A 21,238-nucleotide genomic window follows, 5' to 3' on the forward strand; every position below is an offset into this window, starting at 1 on the left:
TTTCCATATCCTGTTATCTTTACTCCCTCCTGCGCTGCTTGTTTTTGCATGACTATTTGTTTGAAGGATGGGGTCCCAATGGACCCCCCGTTTACCATTTGTCGGGTCAATCCTTGTCCTCTTCTGAGCAGTTCCACTATTCTGACCCTGTGCATGTCCAGATCCGATCCTGGTTCTGCAGGTTTGAAGCGCTAAACCCTAAACCTCGAGCCAGCAGCCTCCGAATTCCCGCATCCGGGAGTAATTATTAGATTATTCTCCTCCTTTTCAGATTATTATTATTATTCATATAAATATATTTATATATAAACTAAAAGTACATACATACTAGCGTAAATCCATCTTAACCTATAACCTTTTATGTACTTAGATGTTTGTGCCTTAATTTCTTTGTTATCTCTCTCATTGCTTAATAAATCCAAGGTTAAGGTGGATCTTTATTGGCGTATAGAAATAAAAGACCTCCAACCATATTCAAAATGCAAATTTACAAATGAGAGCACAATATTGAGATAAAAATTCACCCATTAATATGTCAAGGAAAGTAAAACATTAAAAAATGATATATTTCAACATAAACCTCACCCTTCATTACCATCTTTGTCTAATTTTAACTAATTTAGATCAATGCTTAGGTTTGGTTCATCCTCTTTGTCAAATCCTCATCTTCTCACACAAAATCGACTTTGCCCCGTATTGGATTCCACAATGAGTACATGATTGGTTGGGTAAGCTACTCCAAATCAAATCCCCAAGGCACTTTGTAACAAGAAAAAATTAGGTGCTATATTTTCCATTGGGCTATTTTTCCATATTTTCCAAAATTGATTTGTCAATTTCCAATTTATCTCTCTTAATGCTTGATATATCAAAAGTTACACTAGATTTATGTTAGTGTAATGAAAGAAGAGTCTCAGCGATATCCAAAATTAAAACTTACACAAGAAAGCACAAAATTGGAATGAAAGTTTATGAAAATAGCATTTACAAACATAATGAGCAATTGTCCAAAAAAATTAATGTCCAAGATGAGTGACCATTTGCTAATATATATCCTTATATATTGTCCATTAATATAGCAAGAGAAAAAAGCATTCTAGACAACTTTACAATTTCATTAGAAACCTCACCCTTCTTCACCATCTTCATTTAAGGTTCATTGATTCATATCGATGCCACTATTGAATCATCCTCCTTGTCAAAACGCTCTAGTGCACTTGCACTAACTATACTTTGCCCTTATTGGATTCCACAATGATTGCGTGATTGGTTGGGCAAACTACTCCAATTAAAATTTCTAAATCACTATCTAACAAGGGAAATTTTAAGTGCTATATTTTTCCAAAAACAATATAGTCAATTTCCATTTTTTTCTATAAATGATTCACCCAAATCTTAAGGGAGTAAAATTATTCTACTTAACAATCACCAAACTTTCTAAAAAATGATTCCTCAAAATATCTATATCTATATACTATAATAGGTTTTTAAAATTCCCCAACTTTATTGGATGTAAGAACTCTACCATACCCATTAAAACCGACAAAATAGGCATCTACACATGACTTGAAAAGTTTTAAAATTCCCCAACTTTATTGCATGTAGGAACTCTACCATACCCATTAAAACCTACAAAATAGGCATCTACACATGACTTAAAAAGGTCTATTTTTCAGGTGGCTTGATGTTTCTCTTCTAGTATTTCTTCCACTTCATATATAAGTACCTTCCTGCACGCATGATATGATGGTAGGGGCTGTCGGTTGCCACACTCCCCACCAGGTTTCGATCCTTACGCTGCGCGCAGCATATATTTGATGTAATGTGGTTGTCCCGTTGTACATATGGTCCCGTTGTACAAACGTATATGATGTAATACGATTGTAACATGTCCTGTTGTACAGATGTATATGATGTAATATGATTGTAACATGTGGCTTCTTTAGCGGGGATCCTTTCCCCCCGGGAAAAAAAAAGTACCTTCCATAACCAACTACTATATGTGGCAGACAACATTTTTTATTTGTCTGAGCTTTTTAGGCCGATAGGCCTTCCTTTGAAAGGGACCTTTCGTCGTCCTACTCATTCTGACGCTGACACTTGGCGAACTGACAATTAGCTTCGTCTTCGTTCAGGTTTGATGCACATCTGACACCTGGCGGAGTGGGCAGGAAACGACTTAGGGTTTTTACGACACCATTACCCGCATATCGGCCTCAGGGGCGGAGGTATTCACGACACCATTACCTGCATATCGGCCTCAGGGGCGGAGGTATTCATGGATGCCCCCTCACTGACTGAGCGTTGGCATAGCTGGACGTTACGGTATCCGTTTCTTGCCAGGAGCATCACTGGGTCAATAGAATTGTTGTGCTGGATTTTGCGCTGCACAGATGGATGGAGTAGTAGACATTTCTTCTGGTACCTTAATTCATGAAGAGGCTGCAGAGCAGGATGTGGACATAAATCAGAGTTTCCAGCAAACGAATGGCCATCATGAAAATGGTACTGTGTCTGATGATCCGTCCTCTCAGTTCTCTGCAGATTTAACGGAGTCTAGGAAAGAGAACAATGTGGAAGATGCAGACACAAACATGGGAAGCACAAAAATGGATGGGCTTCAAGAACATCCAACTCTAGCAGAGGAGATTGAATCTGAATTGCCAAGAAAAAGTGAAGGAGAAGTTGAAGTGACCTTAATAGCAAATGGGGGTTCGAACCAGACTGGGGATATGTCTGTTGAACAGGAGAAGCAGTCTAATTTAATTCTTGAAGGAGATGACGCATCAAAGCATCCTCAAACAGAAAACAATCCAATGGCTACTGAGGTATGTTCACCATTGCATGTGTTGTTTTTTGCTCATCCTGAATGATTATTTCCTTTGAATGAACATTTATGAAAAACAAGCATAATGAAAGATTGCCATTATAATGCAATATCTGATTCTATTCCAGGGGGTCAAAAGGGTATCCAATCCACTTTCTACTCGGTTGAAATCAAAGAAGGTTAACTCCACTGTCCCAGAAAATGGTAGAACTACAGAATCTCAGAACCAGAAGTTAAGAAATTCTCAGAAATCAAGTACTTTCTTAAAGGGAAACCCAAAAGCTACAACCAGAAATACTATAGATACAAATTCAAAATCTAAGAAAAATACGGTAGAGGTATCGGAAGCTGATAAAGGCGAAACCACGTTGCCTGCTTCAAACAATCCCCTTCGTAGGTCAGTTAACCATGGATCTGCAAGATCAAATTACACTGTTCCACAGCCATTTGCTTTGGCAACTGACAAAAGGGCTTTTACTGGAGTTCGACTTGCTGATAATGAAATTGTTGAGGGCAAAGATAAGCGTACCGTTGCAAATAGTATCACATCTTCCTCAGTTTCCAAAAAGACACAGGTAAAAATGATCAAAGCAGGCTTGGTGGATCTATTGCATGTGTTGTTTTTTGCTCATCCTGAATGATTATTTCCTTTGAATGAACATTTATGAAAAACAAGCATAATGAAAGATTGCCATTATAATGCAATATTTGATTCTATTCCAGGGGGTCAAAAGGGTATCCAATCCACTTTCTACTCGGTTGAAATCAAAGAAGGTTAACTCCACTGTCCCAGAAAATGGTAGAACTACAGAATCTCAGAACCAGAAGTTAAGAAATTCTCAGAAATCAAGTACTTTCTTAAAGGGAAACCCAAAAGCTACAACCAGAAATACTATAGATACAAATTCAAAATCTAAGAAAAATACGGTAGAGGTATCGGAAGCTGATAAAGGCGAAACCACGTTGCCTGCTTCAAACAATCCCCTTCGTAGGTCAGTTAACCATGGATCTGCAAGATCAAATTACACTGTTCCACAGCCATTTGCTTTGGCAACTGACAAAAGGGCTTTTACTGGAGTTCGACCTGCTGATAATGAAATTGTTGAGGGCAAAGATAAGCGTACCGTTGCAAATAGTATCACATCTTCCTCAGTTTCCAAAAAGACACAGGTAAAAATGATCAAAGCAGGCTTGGTGGATCTATCCTTTAAAAATTATTAAGGAAATATGAAGGGGGGTGTAAAGCTTGATTATTTTGATGGTGTCTGTGATGGGCACATTGCAGTTAATGTATACATAGTTACAATTTTTTTAATATGTGCTCGGCATATCAATTAGTACACATCCTCACCATTTATTTTATGGTTGTTAGTTGGTTGTGAGAACTGCTTCGACCCAAACACCTGGAAAATCTTTGCGTTCTGAGAGCTTGAAGTAAGTCACTTCATCCTTGTTTGTCTGATATCTCCTGGCATATTTTGGCCAGAACAAAGAAGGCCCAGAAAGTAGTACTTTGTTTTGTATTTCAAGACTTATGCTTGTTTTACTTCATTTCATGTTATTTTACTTCATTTCATGTTATTTTAGATTGAACTTTGGCATTTTCTAAGAATTGTGTTTGCACTCCCACATTGTACTCATATTAATTGTATCCTTCAGTCTCATTGACCTATGCAGAGACCTAATTCCCAAACGGGTTAACCATCACATACATTATCCAGCTGCGAACTCCGGCATGGCATATCACCAACAGAAACCCATTGGGCAATGTACAGCAATATTTTGTTGGCATCTAGTGTTATAACCATGGAGTAATTTTATGATCAAATATAGGTTTTTTTCCCATCTGAAAAATTAAAAAATGGCCCAGAAAGTAGTACTTTGTTTTGTATTTCAAGACTTATGCTTGTTTTGTAATTCAAGACTTATGCTTGTTTTGTTGGCATCTAGTGTTATAACCATGGAGTAATTTTATGATCAAATAAAGGTTTTTTTCCCATCTGAAAAATTAAAAAATGGCCCAGAAAGTAGTACTTTGTTTTGTATTTCTGGCCCTGAGGCCCAGAAAGTAGTACTTTGTTTTGTATTTCAAGACTTATGCTTGTTTTGTGCTGGAAAACATTATTGCCTGGAATTTAATATTAAAATAACTCTTTAATCTGATTTAGTGGTGGAAACATATTGTAAACACTTTTTCTTGTTTTTCCAGGGTGCATGAGCAAAGTATAAAGGTTCCCACACATGTAGATTCAAAGAATGATGAGGAGGAAGACAGCTGTTCTGTTGGCTCCTCGTATCCTTCCATTTGTAAAATTATATGATTGTAAACACAGTAATATGATGTTGAATTATCAGTGAGCAGTATGGCCATTTGATCTTTTTTGGCATAATTGCTTTTGTTTGTAGCTTGCTATTGTCTTTTGCATGTGTGTTGTTCTTAATGAGTTTCAGAACTGCAACTCCAACCCAAGCTTTGAAGGACGGATCAGGCAATGGTGCCTCAGGCATTAGCTTCAGTTTTAGATGTGATGAGCGAGCAGAGAAACGGAAAGCGGTATATTTTATTGTGTTTGGTTTGAATTTATTTGTTTTCTCAATGTCAATGCTTTTAAACATTACTAAGTATCACTCCAGAGTGAATTTAGAGTTGCTATAAACAGTATTATGCTGATATTATGTTTGATTTAATTTACTGATAATTGGGAAGGCATGAACATATATTATCATCGCTTGTTTTCAAGCAGGGCTGCAAATCGACATTCAAGGGAAGCTGAAAGATCTTATTTGCGAGGCGATCACAGCACTGCTAGGAATATTTCTCTAAAATCAAAAGAGGAACATTTGGCTGCAGATAAACTAAATGCTAAGGCAGCTGCAGATATTCTTCAAATTAGAAATGAAAAACATAAGGACATTTGGAAGTTAGATCTCCATGGGCTTCATGCAACAGAAGCGGTGCAGGCCTTGGAATTGCGATTGGAATTGGGCGCACCCGTTGTTTACTACTAAGGGAAAAAGAGGTGGTCACCCTTGGTCGGTGATGGTCGTTGGGGTTCCATACCCACTATATAGGAGCAGCTGAGAGGTGAGGACAGGACAAGACATATCGTAGAAGGAAAAAAGTTCCAATCTTCTTCTCATCTTGTACTGTCCTCCTTGCGAGTCGCTTTAATTCCACGCGAACTTTTTATACATGACAGACTCAGCCCGTATTAGACCATCAATTCAATTCGTGTTTCAGGTCCCTTTGTTGATTTTGGGAGGTAAGATTCTCTGATCCCATTCTCATATTTCATATAAGTTTTATTAGTGGGACACTTGTTTTCAGGAGCTTTTCCATTTTATTTTCAGTGGGTCGTATCTGAAACTGGGATCCGGTGGACCCATTACAATCCTATTTTTTCCTATGCATTATCCTCTGTGTTTCTGAACGCAATTTTGCCAATTGGGGTAGGTAGAGAAGACGGCTAATACATCTATAAGGAATGCGAGTGCAAGTTGTGGGGGCATCAAACTGTTTTGGGTGTCTGTGAGTGTGCAGATTTGGGTAAATGTGGAAGACTAAAGCGTGGTTGCAGTATAGCTTTTTGGGCTTCCTGCATTGATAATCTAGCGACCCAGTTTTTATTTTGTCTGGAATCTATAGTTCAATTTGATTTCTTGGTCACCTGGATCATTGATATGGAAGAAGCCAATGGTAAGCAAGCATTCTGGTTCTTGCCTTTTTATTTAGCTGAAAGTTAATTTATTCCGACATAATTTTTCGTTTCTGGTTTTCGAGCTTGTTTATGTGATGGGCATGTGTGCACACACCCATCAGTGCCTTATTAGACGAGATATACGTACAAACCCAAACACATATAATATGCAAATACCCATTCTTTAAACTGAAAACAGTGTGTTTCAATACAAGAAATGAGGAAATAGGAGGACCTTGTTATGACAATTTATCACATGTTTTCTGATGCAGTTGTAGAATCCAAGGATGGGACCATTTCTGCAGCATCGGCATATACAGGTCATCATGAAGGTCAGATTTTGCTAGGTTATGCTTGATAACAATATTTTATGCTACTTTTCAATGGATTTGTTCTATTTGGGATCATGAAGATTGGTGTAGAAATCTGCATATAATTTGCAGAGTGATGTTCTTTTACGGATTTTTAGACAAACTTTTGTTTTTCAAAGATGAATTCTCCGATTTGAAATCTAATCCACAATAGAAAAAGCCATGAGGCATGGATGGGGAAAATTATTTAGCAGCTTTTCAAGTGGACAAATTTTTTAGCAGCTCTTCAAATGAGTCTCGTATCTGCTTCCTAAATTTCCTGTTTTTTGTTGTTGTTGCTCAGCTGTTCAAGACAGAGATATGAAATTCTTGACCAACGCTGTTGAAGAAGCACACAATGCAGTTAATTGTGGCCATGGTGGGCCTTTTGGTGCGATCGTGGTTCATAATGATGAGGTTATTGCGAGTTGTCACAACATGGTTCTCAAGAACATGGATCCCACTGCACATGCAGAGGTTTCGGAAAAATATTGGGGCAGCGTCTCCTCTTCTAGGACATCCCTGCAGTCTCAGTCTTCATGAAGAGGGAACAGAAATACCACGGGAAGGTTAAGTCCCTCATTGATGGCTTGAGAGACTCTGGTATTCAACTCATCTGAATACGAAAGAATTCTCATTCGCCATTTTTTAATTTTTCAGATGGGAAAAAAACCTATATTTGATCATAAAATTACTCCATGGTTATAACACTAGATGCCAACAAAATATTGCTGTACATTGCCCAATGGGTTTCTGTTGGTGATATGCCATGCCGGAGTTCGCAGCTGGATAATGTATGTGATGGTTAACCCGTTTGGGAATTAGGTCTCTGCATAGGTCAATGAGACTGAAGGATACAATTAATATGAGTACAATGTGGGAGTGCAAACACAACTCTTAGAAAATGCCAAAGTTCAATCTAAAATAACATGAAATGAAGTAAAAAAAGGATACATAATAGGATAGCCACAGTGAAGTTTAGTATTGTTATCCACATGGACATTAACTAAGGAAAAAAAGGCTGACCATACTTATTGAAAAAAAAAAAATACATAATATCAAGTCTTTCTCGCCATCTCTTCTCTATTTCAGTGAAAGTGATATGTGAAAACCCATCAATCTCTGATGTAAGTTTCATGTCTGTTAAGCAAGTCACATGATGGTTGTTTTGTAGTTTTTCTCTGTGTTAGGACAGCTTGATAATTTTCATGAGATATGCAAGGGTATCACTCTTCTTAGACACCGGTACCACTATCCAATTAGGAGAACTTTAGAGGTTGTAGACAATTATACGAGAGACTGTGTACAATTGGATGATCTTTGGGCGCTGAATTACTTCTTAACCAAAATTGGCAGTGAAGGTCAAGTGAACTCATAAGTTATTTTGTTTTCTCTATTCTAAAATTTGAAACTGAATTCAAAACCTTGACTGTTTTCCTTACACATTTGTTCTTCTGGGTACTGTTTTGTATGGAGGGTTCTTGCTTGAATCCCCTTGTTTTGTATGGAGGGTTCTTGCTTGAATCCCCTTTGTTATTTTATTTTTGGATGAACCTAAATAAAATCTTTCCCCATTTCTACTTTCTACTTTTGAGTGTGTAGAAAAAGGTGAATTGATATCCTTCAGTATCTTTCCAGACACCCTAGATTCCTCAGCAGCTGCTAAAAGGTCCCCACTAATAATGTGCCACAGTTTTTGGTAGAAATCAATAGGGAAACCAACAGGCCTGGGGCCCTTACCAATTTCCATTGAGTACACAACTGATCTCAGTTCTTCCTGGACGAGGACCCATGTTTAGTCAGAAGCTGCTAAAAGGTCCCTACTAATAATGTGCCACAGTTTTTGGTAGAAATCAATAGGGAAACCAACAGGCCTGGGGCCCTTACCAATTTCCATTGAGGACACAACTGATCTCAGTTCTTCCTGGACGAGGACCCATGTTTAGTCTGCTATCGGGATTTGAGATATCAAAAGGCTCTGTTAGCAGGTTTTGGTGGTAAGATTTTGCTGCTGTCTTAATACACAGAGCTGATCTGAGTTCTTCTTTCCAGCCTTATTCTATATGTCCTGTTTGCTTCTCTTCTCCCTTCGGTAGTTGTGTGAAAGAAAGCAGTTGTCACGGACCAGAGCTTTCCCCCTTCACGGTTCATTCATCAGACAACACCAGTAGGCTATGATATCCTCATGGCTGTGCCTTTATGGTCCTCAGACCTTTCTATTCTTTTTCCTCATGGCTAAGATCTTGTTTTTAGATATATAGGTCCATTTTTATAGGAGATTGCTTTTGCACTCCCCTTTGGAGCAATTGTATGTATGTGGAAGGAAAAGCAATTATGATATCGCTATTGATTTGCCAAACCATTGTTACGTACTTTTTCAGGTCTGAAGATGTGTAACTTGTGGTTTAGCTTGGTACATTCTCTTGTATACCAGTTTACTTTGAATTAATAAATATCATAAGCCCAGTAGCGATTTAAGTGTATGTTTGCATGGAAAACTACATTGGGCTTGAACTTTTCTAAAAAATTAAGTTGTATTTAAAGGAATATGGTGTCCAAAAAAAATAGAACTCCAAACATCAAATCTCTTTGCTCCTTCTAGGCTTGAACCAACATCTCTTTAAGAGAAATTCAACAATTCTAATTTAATAATCCTATCGGCCTCTCTTTGTACCTTCCATAACCAACTACTATATGTGGCAGACAACATTTTTTATTTGTCTGAGCTTTTTATTTCTATATGAGATGGGAAGTCTTTTATATTATTCCTTACCATTTAAATGTCGTAATAATAATTATATATTAAATGTGGACACTTTATTATAAAAAGAGCCTGTAATAAAATACAGATAAAAGGGAAAAACTCAAAGCCATATAGTATTTAAAGGAAGGAAATACATGTAGAAATATATACTCGGATATACATCTTACCATGTATTTTCATCATTCAAATTTTGCGTTGCCCTTAGGCATCGCTCTCTCATTCTTATGATGTTTAACACATACGCAACAGGTAACACACAAGGGTTTAATACTAGCAATACTTGCTATATACAAAGGGTAACACACAAGGGTAGGTGAAAAGTGACCATGGAGAGCATATACAGTGAAAGTTATTCTTTCAAAATGGTGTGAAAGAGATGAAGAGCATCTACACTGAAAGTTATTCTTTCAAAATGGTGTGAAAGTCTACTGAGGCTATAATTTCGTTTGAATGCTTTTTAAAATTTTAATGGAATTTTCATTGATTTTGGAATGAAATTGTGGCTCTGTATATGTTTAATTAGATTTATATACAAGTATCTCTTATAAATCTTATTAGAAATATTGAAATGATAGGTTTAGAGTGAAGTTATAGTTTATCTGTTTTTTGCTTTGTTTTTTTAGTTTTTAACAATATGAAAACTGTTTAAAAAGTTAACAGCATGCATTATTCCTTCGATGAAAACCTAACCAAAGATCCCACATTGAAAAAAGTATGAAAATGAGTTGTAGTCAAGATCCATAACATAAAATCCTACATTGAGAGAAGTATGAAAATGAGTTGCAGTCAAGATCCATAACAAAAATCCCACATCTAAAAAAGTATGAAAATGAGTTAGGCTGTTATTCTCTTGGTCCCAGACTGTTCAGCCTCATGAACATCATTAAAATCACTCAATCAATCAACAAGAAATCTGTCATTTTGATACTCTGGCAAAAGAAATCTGTCATTTTGATACTCTGGCAAAGATATATGAAGGTGTATAATTTTTACCATGCCACTCATTAATGTGCTATTTGCTAGGGCTAATCCTATTAAACGTGCGAGATGTCTGGGTAATTTCACGAGCTTCACTTCGTCCATTTCATTTCCAATTTCTCCTTCTACGATGTCTGTACATTCGTGCATTTGCAGATAAGTCCATTCATCCGCTATTGCAGGACCTTGATTTCGTTCGAACGCTCTGTCAAAGAAAAAGGTGTAGCCACGCTGATCCCTTTCCCGTTTTTGCATTTCTGCTTCAGTAACATTTAGTTTCAAGCTTGGGGAGTTTGTGTGCTGGTGGCCTTGTGTCTGCTTGCTTGCATTGATGGTCTGGAATCATCTCTTTTACACTTCTGCAAACATGGTTAGGTGGAAACTTTTCCTTGATGCTTTCCACAGTGACAGTGACCCCTGTGATACTGTGAAGTTAATGCTGAGGTTTTTTTTTTTTCAAGACTGGAATCTTGGGATCACCGATCAGCGGGGGCATTTCCTTTCAGTGAAAGGGGTATTTGTTCCACCAATCTGATAGGGTTTCTAGGGTTTATCTTTCAATGAAAAAGGGTTCAGGGAATTTGTTCCTCCAATGTAACAGAATTTCTGGGTGGCTATCAATTTTGGGAAGATTTTATATTAGACTCTGGAATGTCTTGTTTTATAGCTTTTCTAGCACTAACTCTGGTCTCTAGAATTTTGGTGTTTGGAATTGATTTAGTGTTTGGAATTGATTTACAAGTAATCTCACCTATATTCAAATCTCTGGAGGCATCACTCATATGCCCGTAGTGTAAGAAAATATAAGCAATATATGAATGCAAGTCCCATCACCATCACCAACTCCAGAATCTGGAATTTTAGTATTATGGAATCGATTTGCAAGTAATCCCTAATCCCAGCCACTTGACACTAAGAATATGTACTGGTAGGTGATCTCTTCTGCCATATTACAAAGTGGACAATTGGAGGGATCCAGACGGGTAAATGAATATTTTGGAAGAGCAACCATAGCAAAAAAATTTACCTTCGGAATGTAGGCCAGATCCCATATGGCTTTCCACATCCCTTTGTCTGGATTCAGTCCCCAGTCCCCTTTCCGGGTTTGTTATTTCAGATTTCTACATACCTACAGACCTTGCCTTGACTGAGTAGCCCCATTCCGTGTCTCCCTGCATCCGTTCATTTGGTTGCGCAAGGTGAATAGGGGCTTTACCCCGGAGTTGCCTGCTGAGGTCTTCCCTTTCTACTTTTAGATGGTCGGTGATTGGATGGAGGGTGCTCCATCCTACCCAGTTCACAAACTTATGTATTAAAAAAGAATGAGCATCAACTATATTTTAAATTATGCCCTGGATTCGCAGGGCGAGCTGACCCGCGGGTGATTGGAAGGTTTACTGCCAGTGGACTTCTGATTCCAATTCTCCCCTATTTAAATCCAACTTTCCCTTTCAACCTAGATGGGAGGAATTTTTTTGGTTCAGATCAACTTTACTTGTCTCTTCAAAAAGGAATGACCTAATAAATCTTTTGAGTTTTAGTGTTCCTATCAGTGCCTCTATTATTGAGCACCAATATGGGGAGGGAATGCAGAACTGACTTAGGTAGGTTTCTCTGGCTAAGATGTGACTGAGATTTACCAAACCATTGAGGTAGAACATAGGGAGGAACTAAGCATCCTAGGACATGGCTAGGACCTAGCCTACCCCTCATTGGTCCATTTAAGCAATACACTATAGAAGATGAACGCTGCAGGTGGCGGTGATGACCTCAAGCAAAAGAAAGGGAAACCCAAACAGACTCTCCCTGATTCTGTTTGATCTCCTTAATCTCAGTTATGCACTGTGACTCCGACTTTGGCTTTTGGAATTCCTTGTTTCCTTCCTCACGACTCTGAATCTTCTCGTTGCTTTGCACAACATCAGCAATCAAATCTTACTATTACTATTGGAATGACTATTACTATCCTATATTAAGTCCTGTATAGAGTCCTGGAAAAGGAGATGGAAATGAAAATAAGGAAGCAAGCAATCTTTCCTCATCAAACCAACCTACTTATCTTGCTTGATCACTGAACATGGCACGATCCTTCCTATATATGTATCCGTTATCACTATGTGTCTCTATAGGACCCCACTGGGGCACGAAAACACCACTGAGAAACTCCCATCAGTGCCTCTAGTATTGAGTACCAATATGGGGAGGGATGCAGAACTGACTTAACGTAGGTTTCTCTGGCTTGCAGATTCAGCCACTGAGTTTCTCAAGAGTCTCTTTTGCATTCCCGATTTCTAAAAAAATTAATTCCCATTGAGCCAACTATTGAGTTGACTATGAATCTATTTTGTTCCCGGTTTTCCCAAAAATTGCCTCCATTTTGATTAAGCCTACGTCATAAGTAATTTACTCTAAAGTAAAAAATGTAGACACATCGTTGGGAGTTATCTTGGTTCTAATGAAAGTATGAATTTATTACTTTCTCATGCAAATTACATATCAGTTGGCACCAAAAGATTCATGGATACCTCAAAAAAAAAATAAGGTTTTTGCAGTTTGGACATGAATCCGTGTATCTAGATCAACATTGTTGATGAGATGTTTTTTCTTTTTGGCAGTTTGGACCTTAATCCGTGTATTTACATCAACATTGTTGATGAGATTTGTTTTTTTTAATTTTAGCACTGTATGTAGTTGATGTTACTTTTTTTAGTTTCAAATCGGGTTAATGCTACTGAATTTTTCAGAGTTTCGTTATGCAAATTAGTCAACGTTTGATATTGGCAATAATTAAGAGCAAACATTGAAAAAAAATCTAATCATGTTAACAAATAATATAACTGCTAAAAATATCTGTCATTAAGTAGAAACTTGTCTTACACTAAACAAGTTTAACATAACAAAGACATTTGTCTTGGATGTGATTGGTTTTGGACAGATCCACCTTTTCCTTGGGATTCAAGTGGTCGATTTCAACTCCACAGAAACTTGTAGTGAAGTTGTGTGATAACAAAGGTTAATAAACAGAGTCTGAAATGAAAGTTATGAAGAAAGTGCCATATCTAAATTTAACAAGGAGCCTGATATATGCCATGGTGTGCATTAGCCCCAACAATACTTATTCTTGTGGACATGGGCAACACATTTAATGTAAAGAATGCTTATACAACTAATTTTTTATATTTTTTTTTGTGACTCCCTGAACTTCACCAACTTATTAAAGAGATAAATAAGAAGGCAAAAGAGCAATGCTCATAAGATGGAATTTCAATTATTTGATGGAACTCTAGTAAAGCAGATTCAAGTTTGTGACTTCTCCTTCATATAATATTTAATTGAGAGAATCTCCATACATAAAGAAATATATTTGTGAATTTAAATTAAGATTCTATATTTTAGTAATGAAAAATTATAAATTAAGAAAAACATTTAAACTTGATTTGAAAAAAAATTGAAACGTATATGATATTGAGATATCTTCTATATCGTTAATATCACAAATCCCTCAATAAAACAGGAAAATATTAATTTGCATAGCTGGTTGAATTTGGTTTCTAATTAAGTACTTAATGAAGAGATATCTTCTATATTGTTAATATCACAAATCCCTCAATAAAACAGGAAAATATTAATTTGCATAGCTGGTTGAATTTGGTTTCTAATTAAGTACTTAATTTCATTAAGAATGTTTTATAACTTTAAAAAAAAGTATGATTCTAAACATGGAGCAGGTAGATACACTACTTAAGTAAATGGCAGCTGAGTTGTATACCATTTTTGTGCAGATTATGCTTTATGTCTCATAAGATTTTTCCATGAAGTAAACAAAAATACTCTACTGTATCTAAGATGCATAGGTAAAAGATGGATATAGATGTGCACCTGATTAATTGTGACCTGTGGGAGTCTCTTCGCACACTGCTCCATGGTATCCTTGTCCAGGGGTGCTGCTCCACTGACAATCTCGTTCAAAGAAGACAGATCATATCGTTCCACAACTTTCTGTTTCGCAAGAGCAATCATAATGGGTGGCACTATAGTTAAATAAGATATCTTGTATTCTTGAATTGCTTCCAGCATCCTTATAAAGTCAAATTTCCCCATTGGAACCACAGCATTTCCTCTCTGGAGCTGCCCATATGTGACACATGCCAGCCCATAGACATGAAACATGGGAATAACACATAAGACAGTCCAATGCTTCACGCCTTTCATATCTTGGTCACTGGTCACCATCAAGGCAGCGGCCATGAAATTCCTATGAGTTAAGATCACCCCTTTATTTTTCCCAGTAGTCCCAGAAGAATACAACAGTGCAGCTGTGTCCGTCTGCTCGATAATAACCTCAGGTGGATTCTTCTGGGCACCCATGGTTAAGACTTTGGAAAATAAAATAATGGGAGAACTAGCCCTCTTACCATCCCCATCGTCCCCAATCACTATTGCAGGCAAACCCAGATCTTTAACTGTATCCCATAGCTCTGGGACAGTTATTATGAGTTTGGCTTTCGAATCCTGGGCCTGTTTGGCTACTTCCATGACGGTGTACACCGGATTGACAGTGGTTGCCACCGCCCCAATTGAAACAATCCCAAAGAAACACAGGGGGAAATAAATAGAATTGGGAGAAAACAAGAGCACCACGTCTCCTTTTCTAATACCCAATTGACTTAATCCACTGCCCACCGCTCTTACCTTGTCTTTGAATTCCCTGAAACTCAGTTTCTCGCCGGAATCTGCATCTGCCAGTGCTAATTTGTGAGCGTAGGATGATGAATCTCTGAACATAAAAGAGACCATGTCGGTGTTCTTGTCCTTTGGAAGCTTCAATGGCGGCCTCAGGGATCTGAATATTCCGTCCCTCCCATAACCAGATTTCTCCGTATCAATTCTGTTTGGTTGTATGAGAGATTGTGCCCAGTAATTTGGCTCTGAGGTTACTGTCAACTGAAGATCTCAATTCAAGGATACGATATGAGGTTACTGTCAACTGAAGATCTCAATTCAAGGATATGATATGAGATTTCTATGGGAGAAATTGCTGTCAGTTTTACATTTCCAGGCACTGGGTTCCCTGGGTCTGTAATTTAAAGTCCCTTGAGAATTCCGATTTTATGAATTTCGATCATACAAACATGAGAATCCCAAAGCATGATTCCACTCTGGCAAAGAGTTAAGTGGTTTCAGCTAACATGTGAACAAATATCAATAGTACCTATCCTTTTAGTTGAAAATCTATTACGTGCAGAGCCATCAAACCGGTGAGGCAGACTCGTAACTCGTAATCTAGATATAACTTGCGTTTTCTTCTGGATAAACATCAGAATGCATTCCTTGGCAAGTCAACCCAACCCGTTGAAAGGTAAACAAAAATAATTTTTTGGTTAAACCTACTCTAATAAACTAGGATACCATTTCAGAAGTGTTTTTAAAATATAATTTGTTATTTTGAAATGTGCGTTTAACAGTTTGGTACAGTATCGTACAGTGAGATATATGATTTTTGTGATTTATATTTTAAATGAGAATTTTTTTGATTAATTAAAATATGATTAATTTAAAAGACATTTTTATTTATAATATTAATATTAATAAGTTTTTGAATGTGTAAAATTAGTATTAATATTAATTAAGTAATAATCACATCAATTTATATCTATTTTTTGTTTTTAATACAAAGTTATTATTTTACTGATATTTTATGTTTTAATATAAGGGTTTTGAGATAGAAAGAAAGAAAGAACGAAAATTATTTTAACTATTTTAACGTCCACAAGGTTAAAGATAGTCTATGGGACAGATTGCTTCTTCATCTGGTTGATGCATTCAATAGTCTATGGGACAGATTGCTTGGGACAGATTGCTTCTTCATCTGGTTGACGTATTCAACAAATTCATATCTTCAAAGATAGCCCAATGCTAGAGATACAAAGGGAAGAGGGAGGAGAAAGGGCGAGTAATAGATTTTTTTAATTGAAAGTAATCCAACATGATAGTTTGAGATAGAAGAAAAGATGCCAGAGATGTTCATATGAGGCCACATACACCTATTTCTCTCATAAGATGTAACATACACGTTCAATGCTTGCAAACAGGAAAAAGGAGGTTTTTAGCTTACACAACACCTCTAAATTGTCGTTTATTTGTTTTACAAGAGTGCATATGTCATTCTCTCAATCCTTTATTTAGCTTTTCTTCTTTGTTACATGTCTCTTTCATATGGACCTTGATATGGATATTCATGTGTGAATTTCCATTTGTTGTAAGTGGCTATACTTGTCAGTTCAAAAAACGTCGACCTATAAATTATGATGTGATTATTGTCAAAAACATGTTTTTTAATCTTGATATAAATCACAAAAACTTAAATTCAATGATTATATAATTTTGGTAATATCTTAATTTTTTATTATTATTTAAATTGCATTTTAAATATATAAATAAAATCAGTTAAAAAAAACATTAAACTTATATAAATTTTCAAATTTGTAATTAATTTATATTAAGTTTTGATGAAATTAACGATAACTAAAAAACTTAGATAATTTAAATTACAACGATTCATAAATCCAATAAATTACATCAATTCAAATAATTCTGGCATACACCTTGGAAGTCTGCGACCAAGTCAGTGCGTTAAAATGTACCCACATTTAATAATGCAAAAAATTATTCCATATTTTTCGTGTGCACATCAAAGATCGATGAAAACATGTGGGTGGGGACTAAAATATTTCTCTTCGATAAATAAATTGCAATATGACAAATCAGCGCAATAATTAAGTTGCCATATGATGAGTCATCTCAAGTGAAGTCATTCAAAAGGCGAAATAAAAAAAACTCTCGATGTGATCATAAGATGATAGGGTTGCACTGTTATAACATTAAAGTATTATATGGGTAATCTGATAAGCGCATGAGCACGTGTTTTTAGGATGATTTCATTGGGCCATTGGGCATAGAAGTGCTTTGTAGCTAAGTATAGCTGAGGCGTGTAGACTTATCTAAAAAATGGGTCAAAATATATATATATAATTGAGGATTCATATATTTTAATTAAAGAGTTGTTTTTAGTGTGATTTTTTGGAAGTTTTTCCGGTTAAATTTCTCTAAAATCTGGTAGGAATTTATTGAAATCACAAGCTTGATGGGTAATCATGTGCAATCGAAATGCCCTAGGGATTTTCCGTTGAATCTATATATACAGTGAAAAAACTAGTTTAAATAACACAAATCAAGATTTCACCTCTAATTTTTCCATGGGATTCAGGCACTGGAAAATCCAAAAAATCAGCGCTAAAGACAACTCCTTTTAATTATTATTCAGTTAAAATATTTATAATTATAAAATATAAACGAGTTGTCATAGATGATAAACCAATATTAAATAATTTCACCTAACAAACCTGACCTTAAGCATAGGAGAACCAAGTCTTCTGCTTTAGCAGAGCATGTGGAGAAAACCAATCATCAGGTATGCATCAAGGAGGCTAGTGTGGAGAAAACCAATCATCAGGTATGCATCAAGGAGGCTAGTGTTATTGCTAAAGCTTCGCAATTCCATCACCGGAAATTTAGGGAAGCCATTGAGAGGATGACTAATCAGCATTAAAGACAACTCCTTTTAATTATTATTCAGTTAAAATATTTATAATTATAAAATATAAACGAGTTGTCATAGATGATAAACCAATATTAAATAATTTCACCTAACCTGACCTTAAGCATAGGAGAACCAAGTCTTCTGCTTTAGCAGAGCATGTGGAGTTTTGATAAACCAATATTAAATAATTTCACCTAACAGACCTGACCTTAAGCATAGGAGAACCAAGTCTTCTGCTTTAGCAGAGCATGTGGAGAAAACCAATCATCAGGTATGCATCAAGGAGGCTAGTGTTATTGCTAAAGTTTCGCAGTTCCATCACCGGAAATTTAGGGAAGCCCTTGAGATCGAAAAAAGGCTTATCAATTTCAATAGAGAGGATGGTTGGAATATCAGTAGTTGCTGGGTCCAGCCCTCTCTTCCTAGGTATCCTGTGGCCTTTATCCTTTAAGGTGTGGTTGTTATTATTTGAGGTATTTTAGTAGCGCTTAATTTATGCTATTAAGTTTATTTTAATTAACAATAAAATTAATCTTAAATTAATCTTTGATAGGATACTAATTTTAACCCTTAATTAATCTATTCACTAATTTTAAATATTAAAATTTTATTTTATTTATTTATTTTCTCTGATGACCCTTAGGTTACTCTAATACTTTCATTTTTATAACTTTTATAAATAACTATTAAATTAAGTATTATCATTTTTTTTTACTCTTATACTTTCATATTTATAACTTTTATAAATAACTATTAAATTAATTATTATTATTATAAATGGTCCCTTTACTTTTATTTTAATTAATTTATTTATTTAAATATAGGTTTTTGCCCTTAATCTGGTCTTCGTAACGTTTCCCGGTCAAATTTAGCTATTAGACAATGCCGTTATCTGATCAAGAATTATAGCCCTTGAATGTTCTAATCTAACTATTTAAGATGTGGCGTTATCTGATCAAGAATTATAGCCGTTGAATGTTCTAATCTAACTATTTAAGATGCTAAGCTAGATCTGATTCTTCAACTTGTCTTCACGATCAACCACACTGGTTGGTTCGAAACGCTTTGACAAATGAAATTTCTTGTGATTTAGGCCAAAAAAAATCTCTCTCAAACTTGATATGGATCACATAAACCTCAATTCAACAATATTTTAATGTTGTTATTTTATATATTTTTAATTTTAACTAGAATATAAAGTACAAAAACATGTTCAAAAATTAATAAATTAAATAAATATAAATATAAAATCATTGGCTATAACAAAGTTATGGATGTGAATACTTTTTTCAAAAGTTACTTTAAGGCAATTAACTGCACGGATGATAATAAAAATTAACTAATATTAATGTAGTGTAGTTAAATTTGACCATCAAAATTTAACATAATAATAAATTTATTATACAAACTATTTACATGGTTCATTAAAGTTATATATATATATATATATATAATGGACCATATAATTAAACACTTTACCAAAAATTATAGTAAATAATATATATGAAAATATCCATCTCAAGTTTATAAATGAAATTCAAAAATTATAAATAAATAAATAAGGATTAAACAATGTTATTTATAAATGAATTAATAATTAAAGGGTGTGACATTTTTTTATCAAGATTATGAATTAAGTTTGGGTATAGATGAAATGGTTCTATTTGAAGTATTTTTTGGTCAATTTTATTCAAAATCCAATATCAATTTTTAAAAATCATATTTTAAAGTTGTTTAATTTGCAAGGATTAAGTAACTCTAGTTTTTTTCAAGATGCAGAATCCATTTATGCATTCAAAAGTGTAGTTTAAACAACAGGAAATCACAATCTCGCTCAAAATTGTATAGTGAGATGTCATCCAAAAACCATTTCTTCTATTAGTTAGACTACATTTATGCATTCAAAAGTGTATTTTAAACAACAAGAAATCACAATCTTGCTCAAAATTGTATTGCCAAATGCCATCCAAAAAGCCATTTCTCCTATTAATTAGACTACATTTATGCATTCAAAAGTGTATTTTAAACAAGAAGAAATCACAATCTTGCTCAAAATTGTATTGCAAGATGCCATCCAAAAAGCCATTTCTTTTATTAGTTAGACTACATTTATGCATTCAAAAATTTATTGTAAACAACAAGAAATCACAATCTAGCTCAAAATTGTATTGCCACATGCCATCCAAAAAGCTATTTCTTCTATTATTTAAACTACTCTAAATTAAATTTAAGATAATAGTTAATTTTTATTAATTTACAAGTTTAAATTTCAATAATTACTAATTTAAGAAAATAATAAATAAATATTTATATTTTTTTTTTCAAAATTTTCAACATAAATTACCATTGATATATGATTATTTATATTAATTTATAAAAATAATATTAAACAAACAAAACATTAATACTTAAAATTTAAATCTATTAGAGACATGAAAAACTATAAATTATATTATTTTAAAAATCAAACTAGATTAATTTGAACTCCGGATCTACCAAGCCCAGAGGGATCAAATCTCTCTCGAAGTTTGGTAGATCCAGAGTTAAGATGGATCTAGGCTGGTAGTTAGTAAATCCAGAGTTAAGATGGATCTAGGTTGGTAATTTAGCATACAACTGTACCTCACATGTCTCTTTTCCTTGGAGCTTTGAAATGTTGGGAAGATCTATTTTCAAGGTTTTTGGAATTTTTTGAAAATTTATTTTGAAATATATTAAAGGTACTTTTCATATTAATTTATGAGAAAAATTAAAAGTAATAAAACACAACAATTGTAATAATAAACGACATATATGGACCACGAGGTATACAAGAGATGATGATAGGGTGTAATGTTAAGGCACTCTATGATGTGAAGGTCACCAGGTCGAAACCATGTTAAGGTTTGGTTTGGTCTAGTCTAGGTGCAATCCCCAGGTGATTTTGACGACTTAGATGCCCATTGGTCGCAGTTTCACAAGCCAAAGGTTAAGCGTGCAATCATCTTAGGATTCACACAACTTAACAAACAAAACAATAAA

General features: G+C 35.1%; 3 protein-coding genes and 1 long non-coding RNA gene across 4 annotated transcripts in view; 3 read left to right on the forward strand and 1 right to left on the reverse strand.

Moving 5' to 3' along the window:
- Window positions 1-15,596, reverse strand: part of LOC149216790 (putative CoA ligase CCL7) — a 242,721-nt gene extending 227,125 nt beyond the window's left edge. The window contains exon 1 of the mRNA XM_089392855.1: window positions 14,497-15,596. Within this exon, the coding sequence (XP_089248981.1) occupies window positions 14,497-15,414 (918 nt within the window). The 5' untranslated portion in view covers window positions 15,415-15,596. The remainder of the gene's footprint in view (window positions 1-14,496) is intronic.
- LOC149216792 (uncharacterized) lies at window positions 2,292-6,094 on the forward strand. The gene is made up of 7 exons (XM_089392850.1): window positions 2,292-2,828; window positions 2,956-3,402; window positions 3,551-3,997; window positions 4,200-4,261; window positions 5,037-5,120; window positions 5,279-5,381; window positions 5,572-6,094. The coding sequence occupies exons 1-7, from the start codon at window positions 2,394-2,396 to the stop codon at window positions 5,599-5,601; spliced, it is 1,608 nt and encodes a 535-aa protein (XP_089248976.1). The 5' UTR covers window positions 2,292-2,393; the 3' UTR covers window positions 5,602-6,094.
- LOC149216793 (uncharacterized) lies at window positions 5,958-8,088 on the forward strand. Its single transcript, XM_089392851.1, has 4 exons — window positions 5,958-6,090; window positions 6,369-6,524; window positions 6,798-6,857; window positions 7,180-8,088. Exons 1-4 carry the CDS (start codon window positions 6,021-6,023, stop codon window positions 7,416-7,418), a joined length of 525 nt encoding a protein of 174 aa, XP_089248977.1. The 5' UTR covers window positions 5,958-6,020; the 3' UTR covers window positions 7,419-8,088.
- LOC149216794 (uncharacterized) lies at window positions 15,446-15,817 on the forward strand. The gene is made up of 2 exons (XR_016251155.1): window positions 15,446-15,550; window positions 15,594-15,817. It is a non-coding gene; the product is annotated as an uncharacterized LOC149216794 (long non-coding RNA).
- The last annotated feature ends 5,421 nt before the right edge of the window (window positions 15,818-21,238 follow it).

Source organism: Pinus tabuliformis, chromosome 1_1 (genome assembly GCF_031772625.1).
Source record: "Pinus tabuliformis cultivar Carrire ecotype Pingquan chromosome 1_1, CPIR1, whole genome shotgun sequence".
Lineage (NCBI taxonomy): Eukaryota > Viridiplantae > Streptophyta > Pinopsida > Pinales > Pinaceae > Pinus > Pinus tabuliformis.